The following is a 22,411-nucleotide window of genomic DNA, read 5'->3' as shown; positions in this document are numbered from 1 at the left end:
GTCAATGGGCATGAGAACCATGTCCCATCTAACCAGCTCAACTACCCAGCCCTCACAGATGTTGTTGGGTGTCTCTCTGTCTAGCCACCCCAACCCCTGCCCTAGCTTTCGTGCCCTTCCATGGGGAGCTGTAACCCGAGAGAGCAGCCCACTGTTTCCCTTCCAGGCCACTCACACTCCCGAATTATGTAGTCTGCGGGTGGTTCTGTGGTTTAACTTGACAGAACTAGCCCCCAGTGGCAGTTTCTGCCAGCTGATGCTGCGGCCAAGCCCCAACAATCCTCACCCACTCTAATTGTAGATTGCACCAGTAGGAACAATCGGCCCAGCCTGGTTCTTCCCTGTTCTGGTCCACATGAGGCGCACAGGTACAGTAGCCCTGCCTGGTCTGGTCTGCCCCCCATCCCTGCTCACGCTCTCCAGTGGGAGTAGCTGTTCAGCAAGGGGACCACCCCTTATTCCCCTGCCGGTTCTGCCCCCTCCCTTCCTGGCTCTCCCATGTGCTGGTTGGGTGCTGCAGTCACGTCTGGCACAGGCAACCTCACCTTGGCATTCTGCATTGTGAACAGCTTTTGTCACGACCAAACCTGGCTCCACTCATACTCTGTTCCAGTGTTCGGATTTGCCAGTGGGTGACGTGAACTGATTCACCCTGGTCTGCCCCCGACCCTTGCCAAATGTATGCCAGTGGGACACTTTCCATGACCTCTTGGCTGTATCCTTCCATGCTTCTTGCGCTTACCTGCAGGGTCTGTGTCCTGCCAGAGGAGTTGCCCAGGCTCCTCCAGCAGAACCCCTCCAAGTGCCAGATTTCACACATACCAGTGGGTCCGTGAGCCAGCACTACTCAGCTCACCTCCTGTCCTAGCAGGAACAGTGGCCTCTCATAACTGGCCTTCAACCCATTCTGGCTTTTGCTGTTGGATGTTTCAGCCCACATATAGTGCATCCATACCCACATATAGTTCATATATGGCTCAGTAGGGGTTGAGACCTAGCCTAGTCCATCCCACATCTACCCTGGTCCTCCAGAACACTAGAAGGTGTTGCAGTCTGGCCTGGCCTGGTGTGTCTTGTCCCAGTCCACACTTGTGCCAAGGGAGACTACAACTGTAAGGGATATTAAGTTTTATTTCATTCATATTTATTTATTTAACTTTGGATTTATTGACATTTACTGGAAACACAGATTTACAGAGAGAAGGAGAAGTAGAGAGATCTTCTATCTGCAGGTTCACTCCTAAATTGGCCACAATGGCCAGATCTGAGCCGATCCAAAGCCAAGGTCCAGGAGCTTCTTCCTGGTCTCCTACATAGGAACAGGCTGCCAAGAATTTTGACCATCCTTTGCTGCATTCCCAGGCTACAAGCAACGAGCTGAAAGGGAAGTGGAGCATCCAGGACACAGACTGACGCTCATATGGGATCTGAGCACTTGCAACGGAAGGATTAGTCAATGGAGCCATCACTCAAGGCCCTTCACTTGCATCAAAAACACAAAAACATTGAATGATCAAATGTAATTTGCTTTGTGAGGCAGATACAAAGACACAGACCATCTTCTCTGCACTGATTCATGCCTCCAGTACATGCACTGGCCGAGGTTGACATACATGGAAGTCAGTAGCACAAAAGTTCAGGCTCATTTGATCTGGGGGTGACAAGGACCCTGATCCTTGAGTCACCCTGCCAGGGTGTGCATGTGCAGAGAGGTGGCCTCAGAAGGGCATCCAGGAGTGGAAGTCCAAGCCCAAAGAGGGGGTGAGGTTCAGGGTGTCACATGCTGTCAACTGCTGTCCTATAGGCCTGTCATCTAGGGCTGACCTTGGAGCTGGCCCTAGGGCTGTATTGGGAGTTCAAAGAAGGAGAGAACACTCAGCACAGTGTTTCAGCAGCCTAATACTCCAATGGCATGCACTGGCAGCCCCTATGGGCACCACTTTGTGTCCTGGCTGCTCCACTTGTGATCTAGTTGCTTGTTGATTTCCTGGGACACAGTGGAGGATGGCCTGAGCCCTTGGAACACTGCACCCATGGGGGAGACCTGGAAGAGTTTCCTGGTTTCAGATGGTATCAGCTCTGGCCATTGTGGTCCTATGGGTAGTGAACCAGCCAGCAGATGGAAGATCTCTATTGCTCCATGTCTCTCTCTCTCTCTCTCTCTTTCTCTCTCTCTAGCTTTGCCTTTCAATTTAGCAAGAGACATCATGTAGAAAAGGAACCCCACCCCTCCTCTCTAGAGTAGGCTTTCAGGCTGCTACTTGAAACACATGCATCACTCCATTGGCATTCCTGGCTGTGGCTCCCAGCTCTGGCTCCTGACGCCAGCTGGCTTCCCACCAACAGACCCTGGGAGGCTCACCGAACTGGCATCCTGCTATTCTTGGGCAAGACCTCGATTATGTTCATGGCTCGTGCATTTTGCTCCAGCCCAGCACCAGCAATTACAGTTCCTTGTGAAAGGAATCAGTAAATGGGAGCTCCCTTGATTTTTAATATATCCTGTTTGGGAATGCCACTTCTACTACAATATCCAGGTGCCTGCAATATAGTATTTTCCCTCCGGGACCAACCTTCAAGAAACATTTTGAAAAATCAATTCAAATTCCTTGTGACTGAAAAGGCCTGATTCCTGCAACTCCTCAGGCCCTAAGTGTTCCCCTGAGTCATGAGACTCACTAGACTAAGGAACTGGACAAGTGAAAGACCAGCTTTTCACAGAAGGCCTTGCTCACTGGTTAGACCCTCCCTGTGAATGACCCCAAAGAGGTGGGGCATGTCAAAAATGAAAGAGGTGCGGCCTGGGACCATAGTCTGCTGGCTTAATCCTTACCTTGTCTACCCTCCTCAGGATTCTGGGATCCCTTAGAGCCAGAGCTCCGGTTTGAGTCCTTGCTGCTTCACATCCCATCCAGCTCCCTGCTTGTAGTCTGGGAAAGCAGTCAAACATGGTCCAGGCTCTTGGGACTCTGCACCTGAATGGGACACTAAGAAGAAGCCCCTGGCTTCTGGCTTCAGATTGAGTCAACTCAGGACATGGGGTACTGAACCAGCAGAAAGGAGAGCCTTTCTGAATCTCTTTCTCTCTGTTTCTTCTCTGTGAATCTGCCCTTCTAAAAAATAAGAAAATTCATTTTAAAAGAAGCAGGAGGAGAAGAAAAGCAGGAGAGCAGGGGGAGGAGTAGTGGGAGGGGCGGGGGTGGAAGAGAAGGAGAAGGGGGTTAATAATAAACATAAAAAGAAGAAGAGAGAAAGATGAAGTGAGGGACCTGAGCATTGGACAAAGGTTCCCGCTGGGTGCTGTGCCTCCCAGTGCCCATCCAAAGCAGTGCACCTGTAACTTCCAGAGCCCTATTGGAGGTCACGGCCCAAGGGCACCTGCTCCATCAGGGACACAACTTGCTGCCCTCTCGGGCAGAAAAGTGACTGCACTACCCCCGCACCCAAGCCCCACGCCACGCCTCCACATCCCTGACTCACACACAGATATACTGAAGGGAACCTACCATGGACCAGAAAGCAGCTCCCCACAGCAGGGCTGGGAAGTGGCTTGCCTCGTTGCCCAGCAACCGGGGCGTGGCGCGCCTCCATCTCCTGGGAGATGCCCTCAGTGACATGGCACATGCGCACTCACAGGCATTCTGGGCTGGCCACAGCTCCAGCTGACTCCTGCTGCCTCCTGCTGTGGCCATTGGATCCCTGGTGCTGGTCAGAGCCACCAGCAGAGCTGGCCAGGGTCCAGGACCACAGCTTCCGGCTCTGCCCTGCCTTGTCACCCTCGCGCCGCTTGTGTGGGACTCTTCCAGGTAAGGCCCTTTGTGTGCCAAAGACAACCTGTCAGAATCCTTATCTCCCCTTAGCCAGAGTTTAAATAGAAGAGATTAATGACTTGCCCAAGATCACGGTGTAAATGTGTGACCAAGAACAATCAACACCTAACATGGTCTCAGGTTTGGTAAATGGCTCTTTCTCCATTGTTAGGTGATGAAGTTATAGTCTTTTTAACATTCGTGTTTTATTAGCATAGATAGATACTCAGTAATAAATACAAAACTGACAACCCTGACAATAAGAGAACTATGTCACAATCCCAAATCAGTACAGATGATTTTTTTTTCATTAATTTTGTATGGAGGCATGAGGTGAGTCAGTAAAGGTTTCACAAAGACATGAGATTTTATGGAGTATTGGGGGATGAATAAGAATTTGCCAGAAGCCAGAAAGAGGAAGAAGTGTTCATGGAAAGGCAAATTGAGGAAACATGGACCTTTTGAAACTATAGACTCCCTAGTCATTTAGGATGGATGAATTCATCAAGTTGAAAGTGAGAAATAATAGTAGATAAGGCTGAAGAAGTGGGTAAAGCTAAATTAAAGACGATCTTGAAGTTGTGCTAAACAACATGCACCTGCCCTTCAAATTGGTGCTTCCCAAAAACTAAACACTGAGGTCTTGGTGTCCTTTTTTTTTTTTTTTTTTTTAAATAATTTATTTTTATTGGAAAGGCAGATCTACAGAGAGGAGTAAAGACAGAGACGATGATCTTCCATCCAATGGTTCACTCCCCAAGTGGCTGCAATGGCTGGAGATGAGACAATATAAGCCCAGAATTCAGCAGATCCCTTTGCGTCTCCCACATGGGTGCAGGGTCCCAAAGCTATGGTCCGTCCTGGACTGTTTTCCCAGGCCACACTCTGGTAAATGGATGGGAAGCGGAGCTGCTGCGATTAGAACAGGCACTCATATGGGATCCCAGCATGTTCAAAGCCAGGACTTTGGCTGCTACTCTATCACGCCTGGTCCAGTACCCTAACTTTTGTCCCATTTGTATTATCAATTTTATTTAATCATTTTATTCAGAAAAAATTCACTTTGAAAATATTTAACTCTCATAGTTAAAAATACATGTGAAAAAAATGGGTTTCTGGTTTTGGTGTACATTTTTCCTAATACACATTAATATATACACAGAACTCTTAAATGTAAAAAAGAGCATTTATTTTTGTGCCATCTACAATAAACCTTTGAGTCACTGGGGCTACATTCAACATTTGCGGGGACATTCTTGATCTCTTAAACACAAATTAGCAAGGTTTGAGTTAATAGCAAGAAAGTACCAGGGCATGTCATTGTTGGTTGTGTTAAGCAAGTTAGGATAATGTCAATGGTTGAGGCACCACTGGATCTAGCGAGTGTTACCAAAACTATAGAGTTGGTCACTGGCAATAGGATAATAGAAAAACCAACAAATTGATATTTGTTGAAAGCATGGATGTTTGATGAGCAGAAGTTTTAAGTATGGAATGAAGGAAAAAAGAGAAGAGAAAGAGTTTATTTCCTACTCCAGATTTCTAGTTTGGCTTATGAAAACAAAAGGAAGGAAGGAAGGAAGGAAGCAAGCAGAGAGTGGATGACACTAGATCTCTCAGCTGAGTGCTATTTGTGGGACATTCAGGTAGAACTTGAGCTATTGGATGTATGAGTTGGAGCAACAGATAGATTTGGAAGTTAAGTATATGGGGGTGGTCTCCTTGGTCCATGGCTTTCACTGCTAAAGGAGAGTATGTATGCTGAGACGAGATATGTGCCTAAGACCACATTCTGATAAAAGGATATTTACACTTCGAGTGAAAAGGTACTTTACCTTGGTGTAATCTTTCCTGAATTACAGACCTAATTCCTATTATGACGGTCTCAACCTTTTCCATGAGAACACGAGCTGTGACTGTTTTCCAGGTTTAACTCTCATTCACCACCCTTTGAGCAGCTTGTGGGGGGTAGCAGGCAGCTTATTGACTTTCTCTAACTCAGTAGAGTACATACTCGATGGGGGTTCTGGGACCTCCTAGCAATGTCCAGTGAGCAGGCATGGAAGAGAGAAGGTCTGGGACAGGAGGTGAGGGTAGAGGTGAGGATGGAGGTAGAGGATAAAGGAAAGGAAAGAGTCAGGAGTTTACTTCTTTGTGCTGCCAGAGGCTGCTCCCAATTGTGACCAACTCCAGTATGACCCGAAACTGGAGCTGGCATTGGAGGTGAGAAGCAAATTCTCAGAAACCAGTAACTGTCCTAAGCTGTAGCACCAGCAATGATGCAAATGTTATCTTTGGTTTCCTGGACTGTACAGAGCATCTACATGTAACACCAGTGAGCTCTGAGCCTCCAGCTCCATGGTAAAGAGGCTGTATGGTCTGTGGTGCTGACTGAGCCATTCACCATCCAATAAGTGACCTCAGAAAAGGGAGTCACCAAAGATTTCAAAGATACTTTAACCCCAGAATTTTCTTTAGCTCAGTCTACTACTGTGTCCAAACACAACCTCGCCTGGAAGCTAAAAAAAAGCTCTATTCTGGTGTGCACCCCTTCTGTAGCCTTTTTCCCAACCACTTATGCTGCAAGACCCCCCGTTATAGGAACACCCATATGATTAGAAGGCCTTGGCAGTCGCTCTCAGCAGCATAACCAACAGAGTCCTCAGGATAGGCAGGTACAATCCTCTGAACCTGGTCATGGCACATTTTCTGTAAGACATCAGCCTGTGGGTTGTTTCCCTGTAGTCAATGTGAATAAAATGCAGCAAAAACCTTTTCCTTCCTTACCCTGGCCTGAAGGGTGCAGAAGAGGCTCTTTTGCAGGCGAAAATGGAATTGCAAGTTTCTCCCTGACACAGGAGAAGAGGGTCAGTGATCAATATACTTAAAACAGAGAATGGGGAGAAACTGGTCTTTGATCTGGAGCTTGAGTCTTGACCAGAAGCAGCAGTAGAAGCTGCTTCCTAGTGACTAAGGGGAAGAAGGGAGGGTAAAGAGTTTGGAGGTGAGTAGGACGAGTGAGGCTGCTTCCATATCTTCTGGCACATGCTTGAAAAGGGAGCTAGAAAACGTTTTCTTTAGACCCTGATTTTCAAACTGTAAGCAACCAGAAGGAAAAGGAGGAGACTATGCCACCCCTCTTGAGCTCATGTCTAGGGAGGGGCAAGAGGAAAAACAGGGTTCCTAGGAGAAGGTGGCAACAAACTCAACACCGGGAAACGTGTTTTTTGCTCATGCACTAAGGAGAGCTCTACTGCCAAGGTTTGGGCAGAAAGACAGGTGGGAGGGGAGTACACAGTAAGAGATTTTTCTGGATCATTCTGTGCATGCAGCAGATGAAGTAGAAGCAGGAGAGATCAGGTTTGCATTGTGGGGTGGGATGGGGATAAAGGGATATAAATGTTTGAATAACAAAGGAGACTCCTACAGGATGAAACTATGCATGACTGCAAGACTCTGCCTACCTCATCCAAAGAGAAAGCACAGTCTTAGCAATAAATCTCAATCACAAGCACATTGCTTACTCACTTTCCTGACACTCCAGCCACCCTCCAAAAACTGCATGGCATTGGTGCTGAAGAGACTAACACCATACTCCCTCAGAAATCTCTGACTTATGCTGAGGAAACTTGTGCACTGAACCCAGTCTGCAATGGATTGGAGAAGTTGATGAATGGCAGAAATGACTTCAGAAAAGTAGAATCTATCCCTTATGGAAACATTGGATTAGAACAAATTTTCAGATTTGAAGGATGTTTATATAAACATTTTCAAAGTATGAATTAAAATATTTGATGTGTCAATAAGAAGCCAGCATAATAAGTACCAATGTTTGGAAGGTCATTGGAGGGGCATAGTTTTGCATGCAGTATAAAGTTTTTGTTCCCACATCAATTGGGGCAGGTAAGAATACTGGCCTGAGGTTGCATTGTAACTAATAATATTTGAATTTTCAACCTGTTTGGCTCTGGAGTTCTGATCATTGGCCTCACATCTGTGACGCTGGACATGGGCCTGCCTGCAAGGTGGTTGCTGGATGTCTGAATCCCAGTGATGGGAGTCCAGCATGGCCCAGGTCACTGACGCAGGTCCATTAGCCCACATAGGACAACTGGTCCTCCACAGTGTAGAAGATGGAATGTTGGGCCTGGCGGCATGGACTAGTGGCTAAAGTCCTCACCTTGAATGCACCGGGATCCCATATGGGTGCTGGTTCTAATCCCGGCGGCTCCACTTCCCATCCAACTCCCTACTTGTGGCCTGGGAAAGCAGTTGAGGACGGCCCACTGCATTGGGACCCTGTACCCACGTGGGAGACCAGGAGGAGGTTCCTGGTTCCCGGCTCTGGATCGGCGCACATCGGCCCGTTGCGGCTCACTTGGGGGGTGAATCATCGGACGGAAGATCTTCCTCTCTGTCTCTCCTCCTCTGTGTATATCTGGCTGTAATAAAATGAATAAATCTTTAAAAAAAAAAAAGAAGATGGAATGCTAGAATGCACACCATGTTGCACATGGAAGAACATGGTAGCTCATTGGGGCCTGCAGAGGACATCTGGTACCATAGCAGAGAAGGGAATACAGAACATATGGACAACTACTTCAGCCAAATGATGAGAGCAAATATCTGGGTGATTGGAGACTGTAAGGTCAATGGTGTCAGCATTGGGAGGGATTCTTCATCCATAGATTCATGAAATCGGGAGCATTTTTGGAAACTATTGCATCCTCTTGGGCAGAACTTTCTAAACAGGGGCTATTGTAACTCTGGATTGATATCAGGTGGCCATTCCCCATCCTCGAGTACTGGGATGGTTGGCAGGTTCGGTGTGGCCTATCCTCTTATCTGTTTTGTCCCCCCAGAATTGGGAAGAAGAAATAGAAAGTTTGGAAACAATGATCCTACCCACTTCTTCCTAACCCTAGGTGCTTTCCAATCTGATTGACTACATAAACATTATTGAAAATAAAAGTTAAAAAAAAAGAATTTCACACATAACTAAAGACATAATAATGGTAATAAGGAAAAATAACTGATAACAGATGAAATGAATTCCTTATAAAACAAGTCATCCAAATTCACTGAAGAACAATAATGTATTTTCACATTGTATTTCTTTTTTTTTTTTTTTTTTTTTTTTTTTTTTTTTACTGCAGAAATGCAAAAGTATTCCGGCCAAAAAGCAACATGGCAGGATGAGCATCTATTATTTATTGGATAATACGCAAAGCAACACATTACATACATTGTCTCAATTGTTTCTCATGAAAAGCCTATGAGGTAGGTAGGTATTACATCTACATTTTACAAACAGCCCAAGCGTTTCAGAAGGAATAAGCCATTTGCCTATTATCACGCTGCAAAGAAGCCTTGACGTGATCCTAATCTGCCCCCACACAAACATAACAAGGATAAAATTTATCTAAATGTATGAGATTCATGTTTTCAAAGCAAAACAGAACCCTTTCTTTTATAATCATATATAGGGTTAGTGTCATCACTTCTGAAAAATAAAATCTAATTTTGACATTATCAGTGGAGCTGCACAGCTGATGCTCTCAAACTCACATCCACACAGGGCCTTCTCTGGTAGGTGTGCAGAGCCGTGCATGGACATGTTTACAAAAGGTGAGCTTAAGGTTACTGTAAGAACAAAACACCAACCAAAGGAGCGGGTTGAGAAGCCTCAGTATATCCATTCAACAGTCTGCTGACCCCACAAAGCACTGAGGGTCCCTACTCCTCACAGAGTGACCTGGACAGCTCGCCGTCAGAAGGTCAGAGTCAGGCCCCTCTCCGGATGCTGCCACTTGTCAGGCACAGACTGTCAACAGTGCAGGGCCAACTGCTGCCAACGTCTGCCTGAGCAGGAGATGCCACGAGCCAGGAAACACAAGTGGGAGGGGCTCTCTACACAGAATCAATTGGTGCATAATGACCTGCCAGGAAAGTTAAAAATACAGATTTTTCTAGTTGCAAAAATACAGACTGATTACTTGATATCTGACATATCACAAGGGCAACTTATGATTTCAAAATGAAGCAGCAACTGTAGAGAGAAGCCCAAACCTGACACGAGGGGCTGACTTTATTGTACATCTGGGCCCCATCTTTGTTAGAATGATCACTGTAAAGTTACAATGTACTCATACTTTTTTAATATCAAAAGACGTCAAATTTGCTTTATAGACAACTTCTTACTTATCTGAAATGTCGAATACACTGTAATCCCGAGCATGATTCCTTTTAGAGACATGTCAGGTCAAATACATGATTACAGAAACCGTGCACACTAACAGCCCGTGAACTTGAGACAGAGACCATCACTGCATATTCCAGACAAGCTTCTTAGAGTTTCTCAGCTAATGAGTAGCAGATTAATTTATTGGCTAAATTATCACAATGAAGCCAAGCCTCCTGATGGTATAAAATGGACAATTCATCAAAAATTGGCTTTTCTATAATATTTACTTCAAAACAACAAAATTCAGTAATGTTTAAAAAGCACCCATTATAAATGCTAACTTGTAAAATGAGTATTATTTATGTCTATCTTATCAGCTATACAAAACTTATCAATTTTTCTTTTGACTAAAGGTAGCAGAAATCCCAAAGAGTAAGGGAGAGACTACTAGTGAAAGGCCATGTTTGCTAGTCTAGCACCGTCACTCCAGCCTCGGGGCCCCCCACAGCTGGAAGAGGCAGCGGGGAAGGCGGGGACGCTGGAGCTGCAAGAGCAGCTCTGGGCTCGGGACCCCATTGTGCTGGAGGCAACACGAGGTGCGGCAGAGAGGAGATCACGGAGGGCAGAGAGGAAGACAAACGCTTTGGGCAGATGGTGCACACAGCGTCAGCGCGTCCAGAGGCAGTGCTGGCGGCAGGCTCAGGAGCTGGGCGGTTTCTTCTTAGCATCCAAATCCTTCTTAATTTCTTCAAGCTTTTTAGCCAAGTTTGGCATGTCATAGTTCTGAGCCAGGTACATTCCAACCACGTTGCCAAGAGTGAACCCGAGCAGGAACTGGAGCATGATGTCGGCCGGAAGAGTGAGGACGGCGCGAAGGGTGGCTGCAGGTCCGCGGGCCCAAGCCTCCTCCTCCTCCGGAGCGAGGGGTGGAATCGGCCGTCGGCTTCCGGGTCCCCCACATTGTATTTCTTAAAGAAACTGAATTGGAAATTTAAAGGAAGAAAAAAAAAAAAACTTCTTTCCAGATAATCTCCAGGCCTAGATGACTTCATGGTTCCACAAAACCTTTGATGAAAAGAAACACAATAAAGCATCCATCATCATCTATTTTTTAAATATGAGGCAGAAAGAACACCTTTCAACTTAATTTCGTGAGGGTAGCAAAATACTGTTATTAATCCCAGAGATGCAAACTTGCATTTTGGCTGAGTAAGTAAAGCTGAAACGTGCATTCACTGTAGATTTGGTTTGTATCCTAGAGGCTTCAGCTGTGATACAACTCCCTGCCATGGCCTTGCAAAAACAGGTGATTGAAGTGTTCGTGCCCCAGCCACCCATGTACAAGACCCAGTGTTGTTTCTTGTATCAACACAGCCGAGAATTGACTGTTGGAACCATCTGGAGAGTGAACAAGCAGATGGAAGATCTCTCTATTCCCACTCTACAACTGACTTTCAAATAAATGAATCAATAAATCTTAAAAAAAACTCTGAGAAACACATTACAAGGAAAAAACACCCTGCAAAACAATAATCCTTACTGTGCATAGACTATATGTGATAAAATATTAAGAGATCAAATGTGGCAATATAATATTATGTCATAAAAATGTGATACCTTAATAATCCAAAGTTATCATGATGTTTAAAAGCATCAATTGGTGCTGATATTGTGGCTCAAGAGGCCAATCCTCCACCTTTAAGAACTGGGATCCCATAGGAATACCAGTTTCAGTCCAGCTTCTCTACTTCAGACGCAGCTCTTTGTTTGTGGACTGGGGAAACAGGAGAGAATGGCCCATGTGCTTGGGTGACTTTACCCACATTGGAGACCTAGCAGAAGCTTCTGACTCCTAGCTTCAGATCTGATCAGGCCAGCTCCAGCAATTGTGGCTGTTTGGGTAGCAAAACAAGATTTCTCTCTCTCTCTCTCTCTCTCTCTCTCTCTCTCTCTCTCTCTCTCTCTTTCTCTGTTTCTCTCTTTCTCTTTTCTCTACAGGCCTGCCTTTCAAGCATGAATAAATAAATCTTTTTAACATCCGCATAAATTGGGACCGGGTGCCATAGCCTAGATGCTAAAATCCATGCCTTTCATGCATCAAGATCCCATCTGCATATCGGTTATAATCTTGGCAACCCCAATTCCCATCCAGGTCCCTGCCTGTGGCCTGGGAAAGCAGTGGAGGACTGCCAAAATCCTTGGGTCCTTGCACTAGCATGGGAGACCTGGAAGAGGCTCCTGGCTCCGGTCTTTAGATCGGCTCAGCTCCGGCCATTGCAGTCACTTGGGGAGTGAATCATTCGAAGGAGGATCTTCCTCTCTGCCTCTCCTCCTCTTAGTATATTTTTCTCATAAAAATAAAATAAATATTTTAAAAATCAGTATGAGTTGTCAAATACTTTATCAAAGAGATAAGATAGCTTGAGACACTAGCTGTGTTCCACTCATATTGAGTGACAGCCTGGCTCGCAACGTGAAGAAATGGCCGAGCAGTGCAACCAAGTACTACACCCTGGAAGAGATTAAGAAGCACAACCACAGCAAAAGCCCCTGGCTGATCATCACACAAGGTGATCATTCACCTGACCAAATTCCTGGAGGAGCATCCTGCTGGGGAGGAAGTCCTGAGGGAACAGGCCAGAGGCGATGCCACAGAGAACTTTGAGGATGTTGGGCACCCTATACACACCAGAGAATTGTCCAAATCATTCATCATCAGGGAGCTGCATCCGGAAGATGGATCAAAGCTGAGCAAGCCCATGTAAACTCTTACCACCACCGTCGATTCTAATTCCAGCTGGTGGACCAGCTGGGTGATCACAGCCATCTCTGTCCTAGCCCTGCACTGATGCATTAGCTTTATATGGCCCATGACCTAGGGCCTGCCCGAATGTCAGTGAAAAGCAGAGACTGCTGGGACGAGAGAGAAAAGCAGCTCATGTTAATCACTCAACTGACAACAACCCTGAACCTGAGAAATCATTGTAATATGTCTGTCACCCTTTCCTTCTTCTTTCAACACAAACAGGAAATGTAATGTTCTCTCTATTCTCAAACGTTACTATGTGGCTTTTTATCCACCAACTTTATTTTGACATTTCTTCACAATGTAATTTATTTATTGTAAACATGATTTTTAAAATATATGGCTTTTAAAATATAAAAAGAGACTATCTTTAAGAGACAGACAAAAACTGATTAACAAAATCCATAATGCATCTGTGATATGATATGGAAGCAAACTGGATAATGAAAAGAGGTTCCTCATTATTAAAAAGTACTGTCATCTAGAGGACTGTACAATAGAAACTGTACAATAGAAATCATATCTAGATGTGATGATACAATTCAATAGGCATCTTTACTTACAAATCAAAGATGAACTCCCATTGAAACTGTTAAATATATCTTGACAATAAGATGCTAGACTCTGTCATTGCCTGTATCTATAATGTCAGGATACACTTAAATAGCAGAACGACAGACTTATGACTGTTTATGAAGACTCTACTACTGTAATAATACAGAGGAAATCAGTGAGGAGAGAGGATTTAAGGAGGTTAGAGGGTAAATCCAAGAGTCTATGGAACTGTACCAAGAACAAAAGATAAAAAAAGAAAGGAAGGAAGAAAATTTCTAACTGAAAAACTCTATAGCAGCTTGTTTTCACCTAAAATTAATGTAGAAGGTACAACAAAAAATATTCCATTTTTTTGTACAAATGATACACAAAACATTGAAATTCTAAGCATAAATTTCAAATGATGGAATAAAATTACTTGCCAAGAGATCAATACAGAGACTGCTAGAGCTTATATGAGAATTTGGTAGAGTGGCAGGATACAAAATTAATGAACAAAAATCAACAGCCATAGTGTATGCGAACAGCCCCAAGATGGAAAAAGATTTAACCAGCAAAATACCATTCAAAATAACAGAGAAAAGTATGAAATATCTGGGAATAAATCTAACAAAAAATGTAGGAGACTTATTTGAAGAAAACTACAAACTACTTAAAAAAGAAATTGAACAAGACCTCAAAAGATGGAGTAACATCCCATGCTCCTGGATAGGTAAAATCAATATCATTAAAATGTCTATACTGCCAAAAGCAATATATACATTCAACACAATTCCAATCAAATTGCCCAAAACATTCTTCATGGAACTGGAAACAATGATCCAAAGGTTCATCTGGAAACACAAAAAACCACGGATAGCTAGAACCATCCTGAAGAATAGGAAGTTAGCAGGAGGAATCACAGTTCCGGACCTCGGGACATACTATAGGGCAGTGGTTATCAAAACAGCCTCGTACTGGCACAAAGATAGAGAGGAAGATCAATGGAGCAGAATAGCAACACAAGAAGGGAGCCCAAACAGGTACAGCCAAATAATCTTTGACAAAAAGACAAACGACAATCCAGGCAAATGGGAAGGTCTGTTCAATAAATGCTGTTGGGACAACTGGTTAATAGCCTGCAGAAACAAAAAGATAGATCCACAGCTCTCACCATACACTAAGATCAGATCTAAATGGATAACAGAACTAAACCTACATCCAGAAACCTTCAAACTTTTGGAAGAAAATGTTGGAAACACACTGCAACACTTAGGGGTGGGCCCTCACTTCCTAAAAAGGACTCTAAAAGCAATAGAAATCGAGACCAAAATAAACAATTGGGACCTCATCAAACTAAGAAGCTTCTGTGCAGCTAGAGAAACAATCAACAAAGTAAAAAGGCAACCCACAGAATGGGAGAAGATCTTCACACACGACATAGGTGTGAAGGGCTAATCTCCAGAATATACAAAGAGCTACAAAACAACCAAAATTCCAAAACAAACAAACCAATCAAGAAATGGGCACGGGAAATGGGTAAACACTTCACAAAGGAACAAAACCAAATGGCAAATGAACATATGAAAAAATGCTCAAGTTCCCTGGCAATAAGGGAAATCTAAATTAAAACATCAATGAGGTACCACCTAACTCCAGTAAGACTGGCCCACATGAATAATAGCACCAACAACACTTGTTGGTGAGGTTGCGGGGAAAAGGGAACCCTCCTGAACTGCTGGTGGGGCTGCAGGCTGGTACAGCCTCTATGGAAATCAGTTTGGCGAATACTCAAACAACTCAAAATCAACATGCCATATGATCCAGCAATAGCACTCCTAGGAATATATCCAGAACACTTGTTTTATGAGAAACCAACATGCACTCCTATGTTCATAGAAGCACAATCAATAATTGCAAAAACATGAAAGGAACCAAAATGCCCATCAACAGAGGATTGGATAAGAAAGCTATGGTTCATCTACTCCATGGAATACTACTCGGCTATTAAAACAAACAAAATGCAGTTCTTTGTGGCCAAATGGGCCAAACTGGAAACCATAATGCTAAGGGAAATGAGCCAATGCCAAAAGGCTAGATACCACATGTTTGCCTTAATTTAAGATGATATGATGTTATGTATAACATGTTATGTTATGAATGTTATATGTTGTGTATAAACTAAAATTGAAATGTAAGTGAGGTGGTCACAGAAGGTGGCTAGGAACTCGCATTTACTTTTAACATATTGGTTACTCATTACTATGTCAATTAATTCCATAATGATGTAAATTTTTGCTGATGGTATGTTGGAGCTTTCAATTGACTGGGATGATACTCTGCTGGCTCTGTCTTCAGACCAGAAAGGGTATACCTAAGAAGCAATTGAACTTGACTGGACAATAAGATGCTGGACTCTGTTTGGTATACGCTTGCAATGGGGGAAATCTCAACTGAACTTGAGCTGTGGTTATGCAACAAGGTGGAGGAATCCACCATGGTGGGAGGGTTTTGGGAGGGGTGGGGAGAACCCAAGTACCTATGAAACTGTGTTACATAATACAATATAATTAATGAATTAAAATAATAAATAATAATTAAAAAAATTACTTGCAACTAGAAAGCTTTCTACTTAATTATCAATACTATCATAGAGATGACATTACTTCTTAATTTACTCAAGATTTTTTTTTAATTTACTCAAGATATTTTAAGATTATATTTTTCTAATGATATTTTAAATAAAATTTCACAGTGAAATTTCAAAGTAAAAACATGATAGGAACATCCGATCTGCCTGAGTTAATATATTGAAATGCTGTTTTAACTAGAATCTGTAATATTTATATTTATGTGGACATTTCTTCAAATTTCACAATAAATGCAGCCAATATTTGCCTAGCAATTTCACCCCAGTGCTCAATATTTCACAATAACACCCAAAATCTTGCAATCATAATGAGAAAAAAATCATTCTCTTAAAATAAATACAGTGTGGGGCCCAGTGCAGTAGCTCAGCAGCTAAGTCTTCATCTTGCACTCACCAGGATCCCCTATGGGCGCCGGTTCTAATCCAGATGGCCCTGCTTCCCATCCAGCTCCCTGCTTGAGGCCTGCAAAAGCAGTTGATGGCCCAAAGCTTTGGGGCCCTGCACCTGCATGGAAGACCTGGAAGAGGCTTGAGGATTCTGGTTTTGAATCAGCTCAGCTCCAGCCATTGTGGACACTTGGGGAGTGAATCATTGGACAGAAGATGTTCCTCTCTATCTCTCCTCTTTGTATATCTGACTCTGCAATAAAAATAAATAAATCTTTTTAAAAAGGAAAAATACAATGTGATATAGAAATCATAGCTTTCCAAACTTGAAGGTACACACCATCCTGCACTGGGAAACAACTATATATATTGCTCATGATGCCGGAAAAGTACATTACCAATACAAAATAAATGAATTTGATAAATTTGGGAAATGGCCAAAACAGACTCTAAAATATATGTTTATTTGGATCAATATCAGTACAATGCGCATCTTACAGAGAGCCACATGAGACAACATGGATGTTTGAAGTGATAACATTTTGCTCGGGCTTTTTAAACCAATAAAAGCAGTTTACTGCTCTTTTACCATGCAGGGCCACAAATCCACCCCCCAAATTAGGGATTTACAATGTGTTATCCTGAAAGAGTCGCTGACCACTGTGTAGACCAGGATTTTGATGAAGGTGGTTACTGAAACTGGAGCAGTCCCTTCTGAGTAGAGATTAGAATCCACTCTTCCCTGATATCCATGAGGCTGCCAGGCAGATGTAATTAAATATTTTTGTGTAGTTTCAAGAAATCACGCAGATATTCCTTGTACGCTTCACTCAATTTCCTCCAACAGTAGCAACTTTCAAACTATTCACTGTAGCACTGCAATATCAAAACTAAGATCTTCAGATACATTTAATCAAGATACAAAATTAAACAATCAACACAAGGAATCCGATTATTTTATATTTTATAAGAGTTTTATAGTTTAATATTGTACATCTTCCCCCTGTCATTTATCCATGAATAATGAAAATCACTGTAGATGTTTCAAGGAAGAGGACAGGAAATTTGCCTGAATGGATGTCAATTCAAATGGATTAGGGACCTTTTTTCTCATAGTCCATTTCATGTGAATCTACAAGTACATGCAGTTGCCAGCACTCTTTTTTTTAGATTTATTTTAGTTGTTACTGGAAAGTTAGATATACATAGAGGAACAGAGACAGAGAGGAAGGTCTCTGTCCTTGAATCACTCCCTAATTGGCGGCAACGGCCGGAGTTGAGCCAATCTGAAGCCAGGAGCCAGGAGGCTCTTCCGGGTCTCCTATGTGGGTGCACTATCCCAAGGCTTTGGGCCGTCCTCGACTGCTTTCCCAGGCCACAAGCAGGGAGTTGGATGGGAAACGGGGACATCGGGATAAAATCCCTGCACCTCTATGGAATCCTGGCATGTGCAAAGCAGGACCTTAGGTGCTTGACTACTGCACCAGGCCGGCCAACAGTCCTTCTAAAATAGAAGCTGAATTTATGTGTTCTACATTTATCATCTGGATATTTTGGTTGTGTCGTTGGAGATCCAAACAGAATATAGACACGCAAGCACAAACACACATATATATGCGCAAATGTGTTTTTTCTGGCTAGCCATTGCCCCTCCCCCATTGCCTACCCTCCACGCACAGGACACTTCGGTTGGTAGGATGCGGTTACCCAACCAGCTCAAGTCTAGTCTCCACAGCAATTGGCGCAGGAGGACAGGAAGATTTTCACTTTGGTGGATAGGAGACAGCAGAGGCTCTTGAGGTCCTCTGTTGAGTGTGAGGAAGATTTTGGGAATTGATCTTGTCTGGGTGTTGTTCCCAGGACAAGAGCCTCAGGAAGATCCCCAAGGCTGCCAGCGTGGGGGAAGCAGCCCACAGAGGGCAGCTCCTCTGTCTGAGAGTAAATGACATGAATGGCAGAGACCAGAGCAGGTAACTGGGATGGGGAGCAGCGGTGACAGGAAAGAAACCAGGTCAAAGCGGGAGAAATGCCCCCTCCCTACACCCAGGCAACTCTTCAAGTCCAGCAACAGGAACCCAAGGGCACCCTGGGTGTCTTGGGAGTGGCTACAACAAAACCCAAACTTCAGCCAGTTCCTGTCTACTCAAGAGTTCTTACAGCGCACTTTATTGGATATGTAACCAACCAAATTAAGTCTACACCGTTTGCCTTTAGTGCACATAGCTTAAAAACATTTCTATAGGCATTAGAAAAATAGACTTGAAAGAAATAATTTCCATTACATACCAACTTCTGGGCTGAAAATTTTTTAGGTAGCTCAAATAGTTATTTCATACCCCTGTGCACTGGTCTGTATTTACTGAACTGGACACACTGACCCAAGTTCTTGAATAGCAAGATTCATCTGTTTTTCAAGCATGAATTCGTTAGCTCTTGTTCTATTTTGCTAAACCACAAGCAACATGAAGGTTTTAAATATTTGAGTTACACGTGTTGTCTTTCATTGTTTTGATGCATTAATTAGTTGGTGAAATGCCTGTCCTTCTAGAGGCACACTGGTTAGTTTTTTTTCAAAAAAGGTTAGGCAAGGGACTGTGCATCATTCTATTTCATCTCAGGCTGTCAGGTTTGTTCCATTTAGGTTACCAAACACCAGTAACAAGCAAACAGGACTTTTAAGTTGAACCTTCAGGATTATGGTAACTATTAGTTTTCAAACTTGGTTGTAATATTAAGGGTCAGTCTTCACTGAATTTTAAAAGTGATGAGTGAGTTGAAAGCTGAAATAAGTAACCAACAGATTTCTTAAAGCAAAGGTCAAATTTTAACTATGTCTCCAAACAATCATTGACAATAAAGAGAGCTGACCTCTCACCAGATTCACACACTTTTCTTGTATATTTTTCTCTAAAGGCTTTCTAGAAAACCTCATCCTAGTGATCCATGGCCTACACCAGAAGTGAAAGACTGTGATTTTGATGTCAAGGTAAATGCTCTACTGTGAAATAAATACTCTTGACCTGAGCCAAATTGTACATACTATTTACTTACAAAATTAAGAAGTACTCTACCAACATCTAATATGTGTAATAGAAAGTTGATCACAAAAAATTTTGAAGGAATAGGACATGTTGCAATTTTAAAATATTTTTATAAACAACAAAAAATTGTAACTACTTTGATGAAGTTCTGGGTGATAAGAAGAATGAGCTGAAAATCTTACAGAGAAACATTATTAGGGAACCCTTTTACTACCTTAGAGGAAATACAAAATTTGATCAAGGTTTTTTTTTTTTTACACTTTTAATATGGCTGTAAAATCATATGAACCTGACTTTTAGAATATTTATGCTTAAATAAATCATTCACATATACCACTAGTTCTTACAGTAATCATGGAATCTCCCTGATGCCTTTCATTTTGAAAACTGAGTAACTCTTCCTGTAGAACTATTCTTTTTTCTTGGGTCTTGTTCTTTCTGCTGTTATTGTCTATGCCTTGGGTCTATTCATTGAATTATGTGTCTATGCCAATGTATCCAGTGCTTCCATGATGAGTTATTCCAGATTGAACCAGTCACAGCATTGTCTTCCTGCCTTTTCTTTTGGGGACCACTGGTGTGTTAATTTTGTAAATTTTTTTTTAACCAAATAGATATCTGTTTCACTGGATTTCCCTACGCTTCCTGCTATTACTTCACTGAATAAATTCTCCAAAAAATTCTGTTTCCCAATCTTTCAGGAATGTCTAATACAGGTACATTTTGTCATTTGATTGTATCCTATAAATCCAATTGTTCCTGAACACTTTTCATTCTTTTCTGAATATTTGTTGTTATTCTGACTATGATATTTCAGAATCTTTTATCTACCAGATCAGATATTCTTTCAATGGCCTCACTTTGTCTTTTGCTCAAACTTCCCAATATATGTTTTAACTTAACATACTGAATTCTTCATTTCTAACATTTCAATTTTGTTGCTAGCTAGCACTGTTTTTATTTCACAAATTTCTCATGTCATTCATAGATTTGTTTAACTATGGAATTGCTTCTCTATTTTTCAATATTCTTACAACCAAACTTTTGACTTCCTCACAGACATTTCATCAATACCCTTGTCTTAACAGTTCAATATTAAAATATTACTGTGTCTTTTAGGGAAGTTATATTATCCTTCTTGCTCATGCTTCATATATATATATATATATATATATATATAATGATATATATTATATATTATATCATATCTATCATATATTTTGTATATATGATTATATATGATTTTATGATATATATATATGATTTTTATTCATCTGGAGAAAGACTTATGGATATTTCCTCTGAAGTTTTTGTTCTTGGGGAATTTTCTACCTGGCATAATGCACAATCAGGCGCTATCCAGAGATATGTGTTTCTCTGGGCCATAGAGTTCTGTCCAGTATCTGTAGGTGGGACAAAGGACAAAGTCCAGGGTTGTTGTGGACTAAGGAGTTGAGTAGTGCTCGTTAGCTTTTGCAGGAACAGGAAACTGGGCTTGTGGCTAAGAACACCTAGACTAATTGGACTCATCTGCATCCAATTTCCTGCTAAATTAGGACATGGGGGGAAGAGTATATAAGGAGCGAGGAAGTAGCAATAAAGAGAAACTTCTCAGAGACTTTTACCATCACTGGTCTCCTGTTGGTGCTTCATCCCAGACCCTCTCCCTGTCCACGTTACTGGCTCTGCTGGTCGGAGCACAGGGTGACACCCTAAAAGTGTTAGAAAAAAAGATATCCTAATCCAATGTTGGTGGGAGTATAAATCAGCATTTTTATTACTGAATACAGAATGGAAATTCCTTAGAAATCTGACGGTAAAGTAATGATGTGACCCAGCCATCCCATTCCTGGGAATTTATCCAAACAAGATGAAATCAGTACATGAGGGGCAGAGTGCTGTGGCATAGTAGGTAGCTACACCACCTGCAGCATCAGAACCCTATATGGGCACTGGTTGGAGTATAGACTGCTCCACTTCTGATCCCATCTCATGCGAATGTGCCTGGGAAAGCAATGGAACATAGCCAATATCCGTGGGCTTCCGCAACAGTGACAGAAACCCAGAAGAATCTCTCGGTTTTGGACAGTCCAGCTCCAATCACTGCTGTCATCTGAGGAGAAAATCAAAAGAAGAAAAATCTGCCCTCTCTCCTTTTCTCTGTGTTTTGCTTTTTAAACAAGTAAAGTTTTAATAAGAAATGAGAATAAAACAGCTAATTAACCCCCATATTTATTGAATCTTAGTTCATAAGAGCTAAGATATTGATGCAACCCAGATGTCCATCAATGGATGACTAGGTAAAGAAAATGTAGTATATATACATGGTGGAATAGTACTAAGCCATTCAAACAGCTAAGTACTGTCTTTTGCAGCAAAATGGATTGAAACAGGAACAATCATGTTTAGCAAAATAAGACATTCTCAGAAAAAAATATTTGTTTTCTCTGATGCATGGCAGCTTACATAGAATATCAAATAGGTATAGGTATAAAATGATCACTGGGATACCATTGTTGTTTTTGTTGCAGGGTGCAAGCAAGATCATACCAGACATGTCTAAGACTTATTAAGGAGTCTTTATTAACCAAGCTTGGTGATAATATAGCACAATAGCAAATCACAAGTCCATACGTCAACCCACCAATCATAATCCAACCAATCATAATCCCAAAAGGAACAAATGGTCATTATCCTTAAGTCCATCCATTAGGCTGAAGACCTATGTCCCAGATTCCCCAGCAATATAAATTATCCTAAGAGACATGCAATGAATAACCTGGATGCACTTACAAAGGCTGCAGACATTCACCTTTCCCTGGCTTCTCTGCCCACATCCTACTACTGCTTGGCCTCACCCCTCTTGGAACGCCAGATAGTACACAAAGCAGAAACAACATTATTATAACCATTGCCTCTTCTAAGCAGTACACAAGGACCATGCTCAGGGGATTGCCTGTTCCAGGTCAGCCAAGAGTCAAGGTGCTAGCGTAATGGAAG

At 42.5% G+C, this 22,411-nt stretch overlaps 2 protein-coding genes and 1 pseudogene across 2 annotated transcripts in view; 2 read left to right on the top strand and 1 right to left on the bottom strand.

The window, feature by feature from the left end:
* Window positions 1-10,610: 10,610 nt before the first annotated feature.
* Window positions 10,611-10,922, bottom strand: LOC131483201 (short transmembrane mitochondrial protein 1). Its single transcript, XM_058680607.1, has one exon. The coding sequence runs from the start codon at window positions 10,834-10,836 to the stop codon at window positions 10,693-10,695; it is 144 nt and encodes a 47-aa protein (XP_058536590.1). The 5' UTR covers window positions 10,837-10,922; the 3' UTR covers window positions 10,611-10,692.
* A 359-nt stretch (window positions 10,923-11,281) lies between these two features.
* On the top strand, window positions 11,282-13,030 carry LOC131483165 (cytochrome b5-like; annotated as a pseudogene).
* Window positions 13,031-18,080: 5,050 nt separating this feature from the next.
* Window positions 18,081-22,411, top strand: part of LOC131483163 (ankyrin repeat domain-containing protein 26-like) — a 33,596-nt gene continuing 29,265 nt past the window's right edge. The window contains exons 1-2 of the mRNA XM_058680493.1: window positions 18,081-18,340; window positions 19,284-19,356. Of these exons, the coding sequence (XP_058536476.1) occupies window positions 18,318-18,340; window positions 19,284-19,356 (96 nt within the window). The 5' untranslated portion in view covers window positions 18,081-18,317. The remainder of the gene's footprint in view (window positions 18,341-19,283; window positions 19,357-22,411) is intronic.

Source organism: Ochotona princeps, chromosome 24 (genome assembly GCF_030435755.1).
Source record: "Ochotona princeps isolate mOchPri1 chromosome 24, mOchPri1.hap1, whole genome shotgun sequence".
In the NCBI taxonomy this organism is placed as follows: Eukaryota; Metazoa; Chordata; class Mammalia; order Lagomorpha; family Ochotonidae; genus Ochotona; species Ochotona princeps.
Note: the sequence above shows the minus strand (reverse complement) of the source record. Positions and strands in the feature narration are given on the sequence as shown.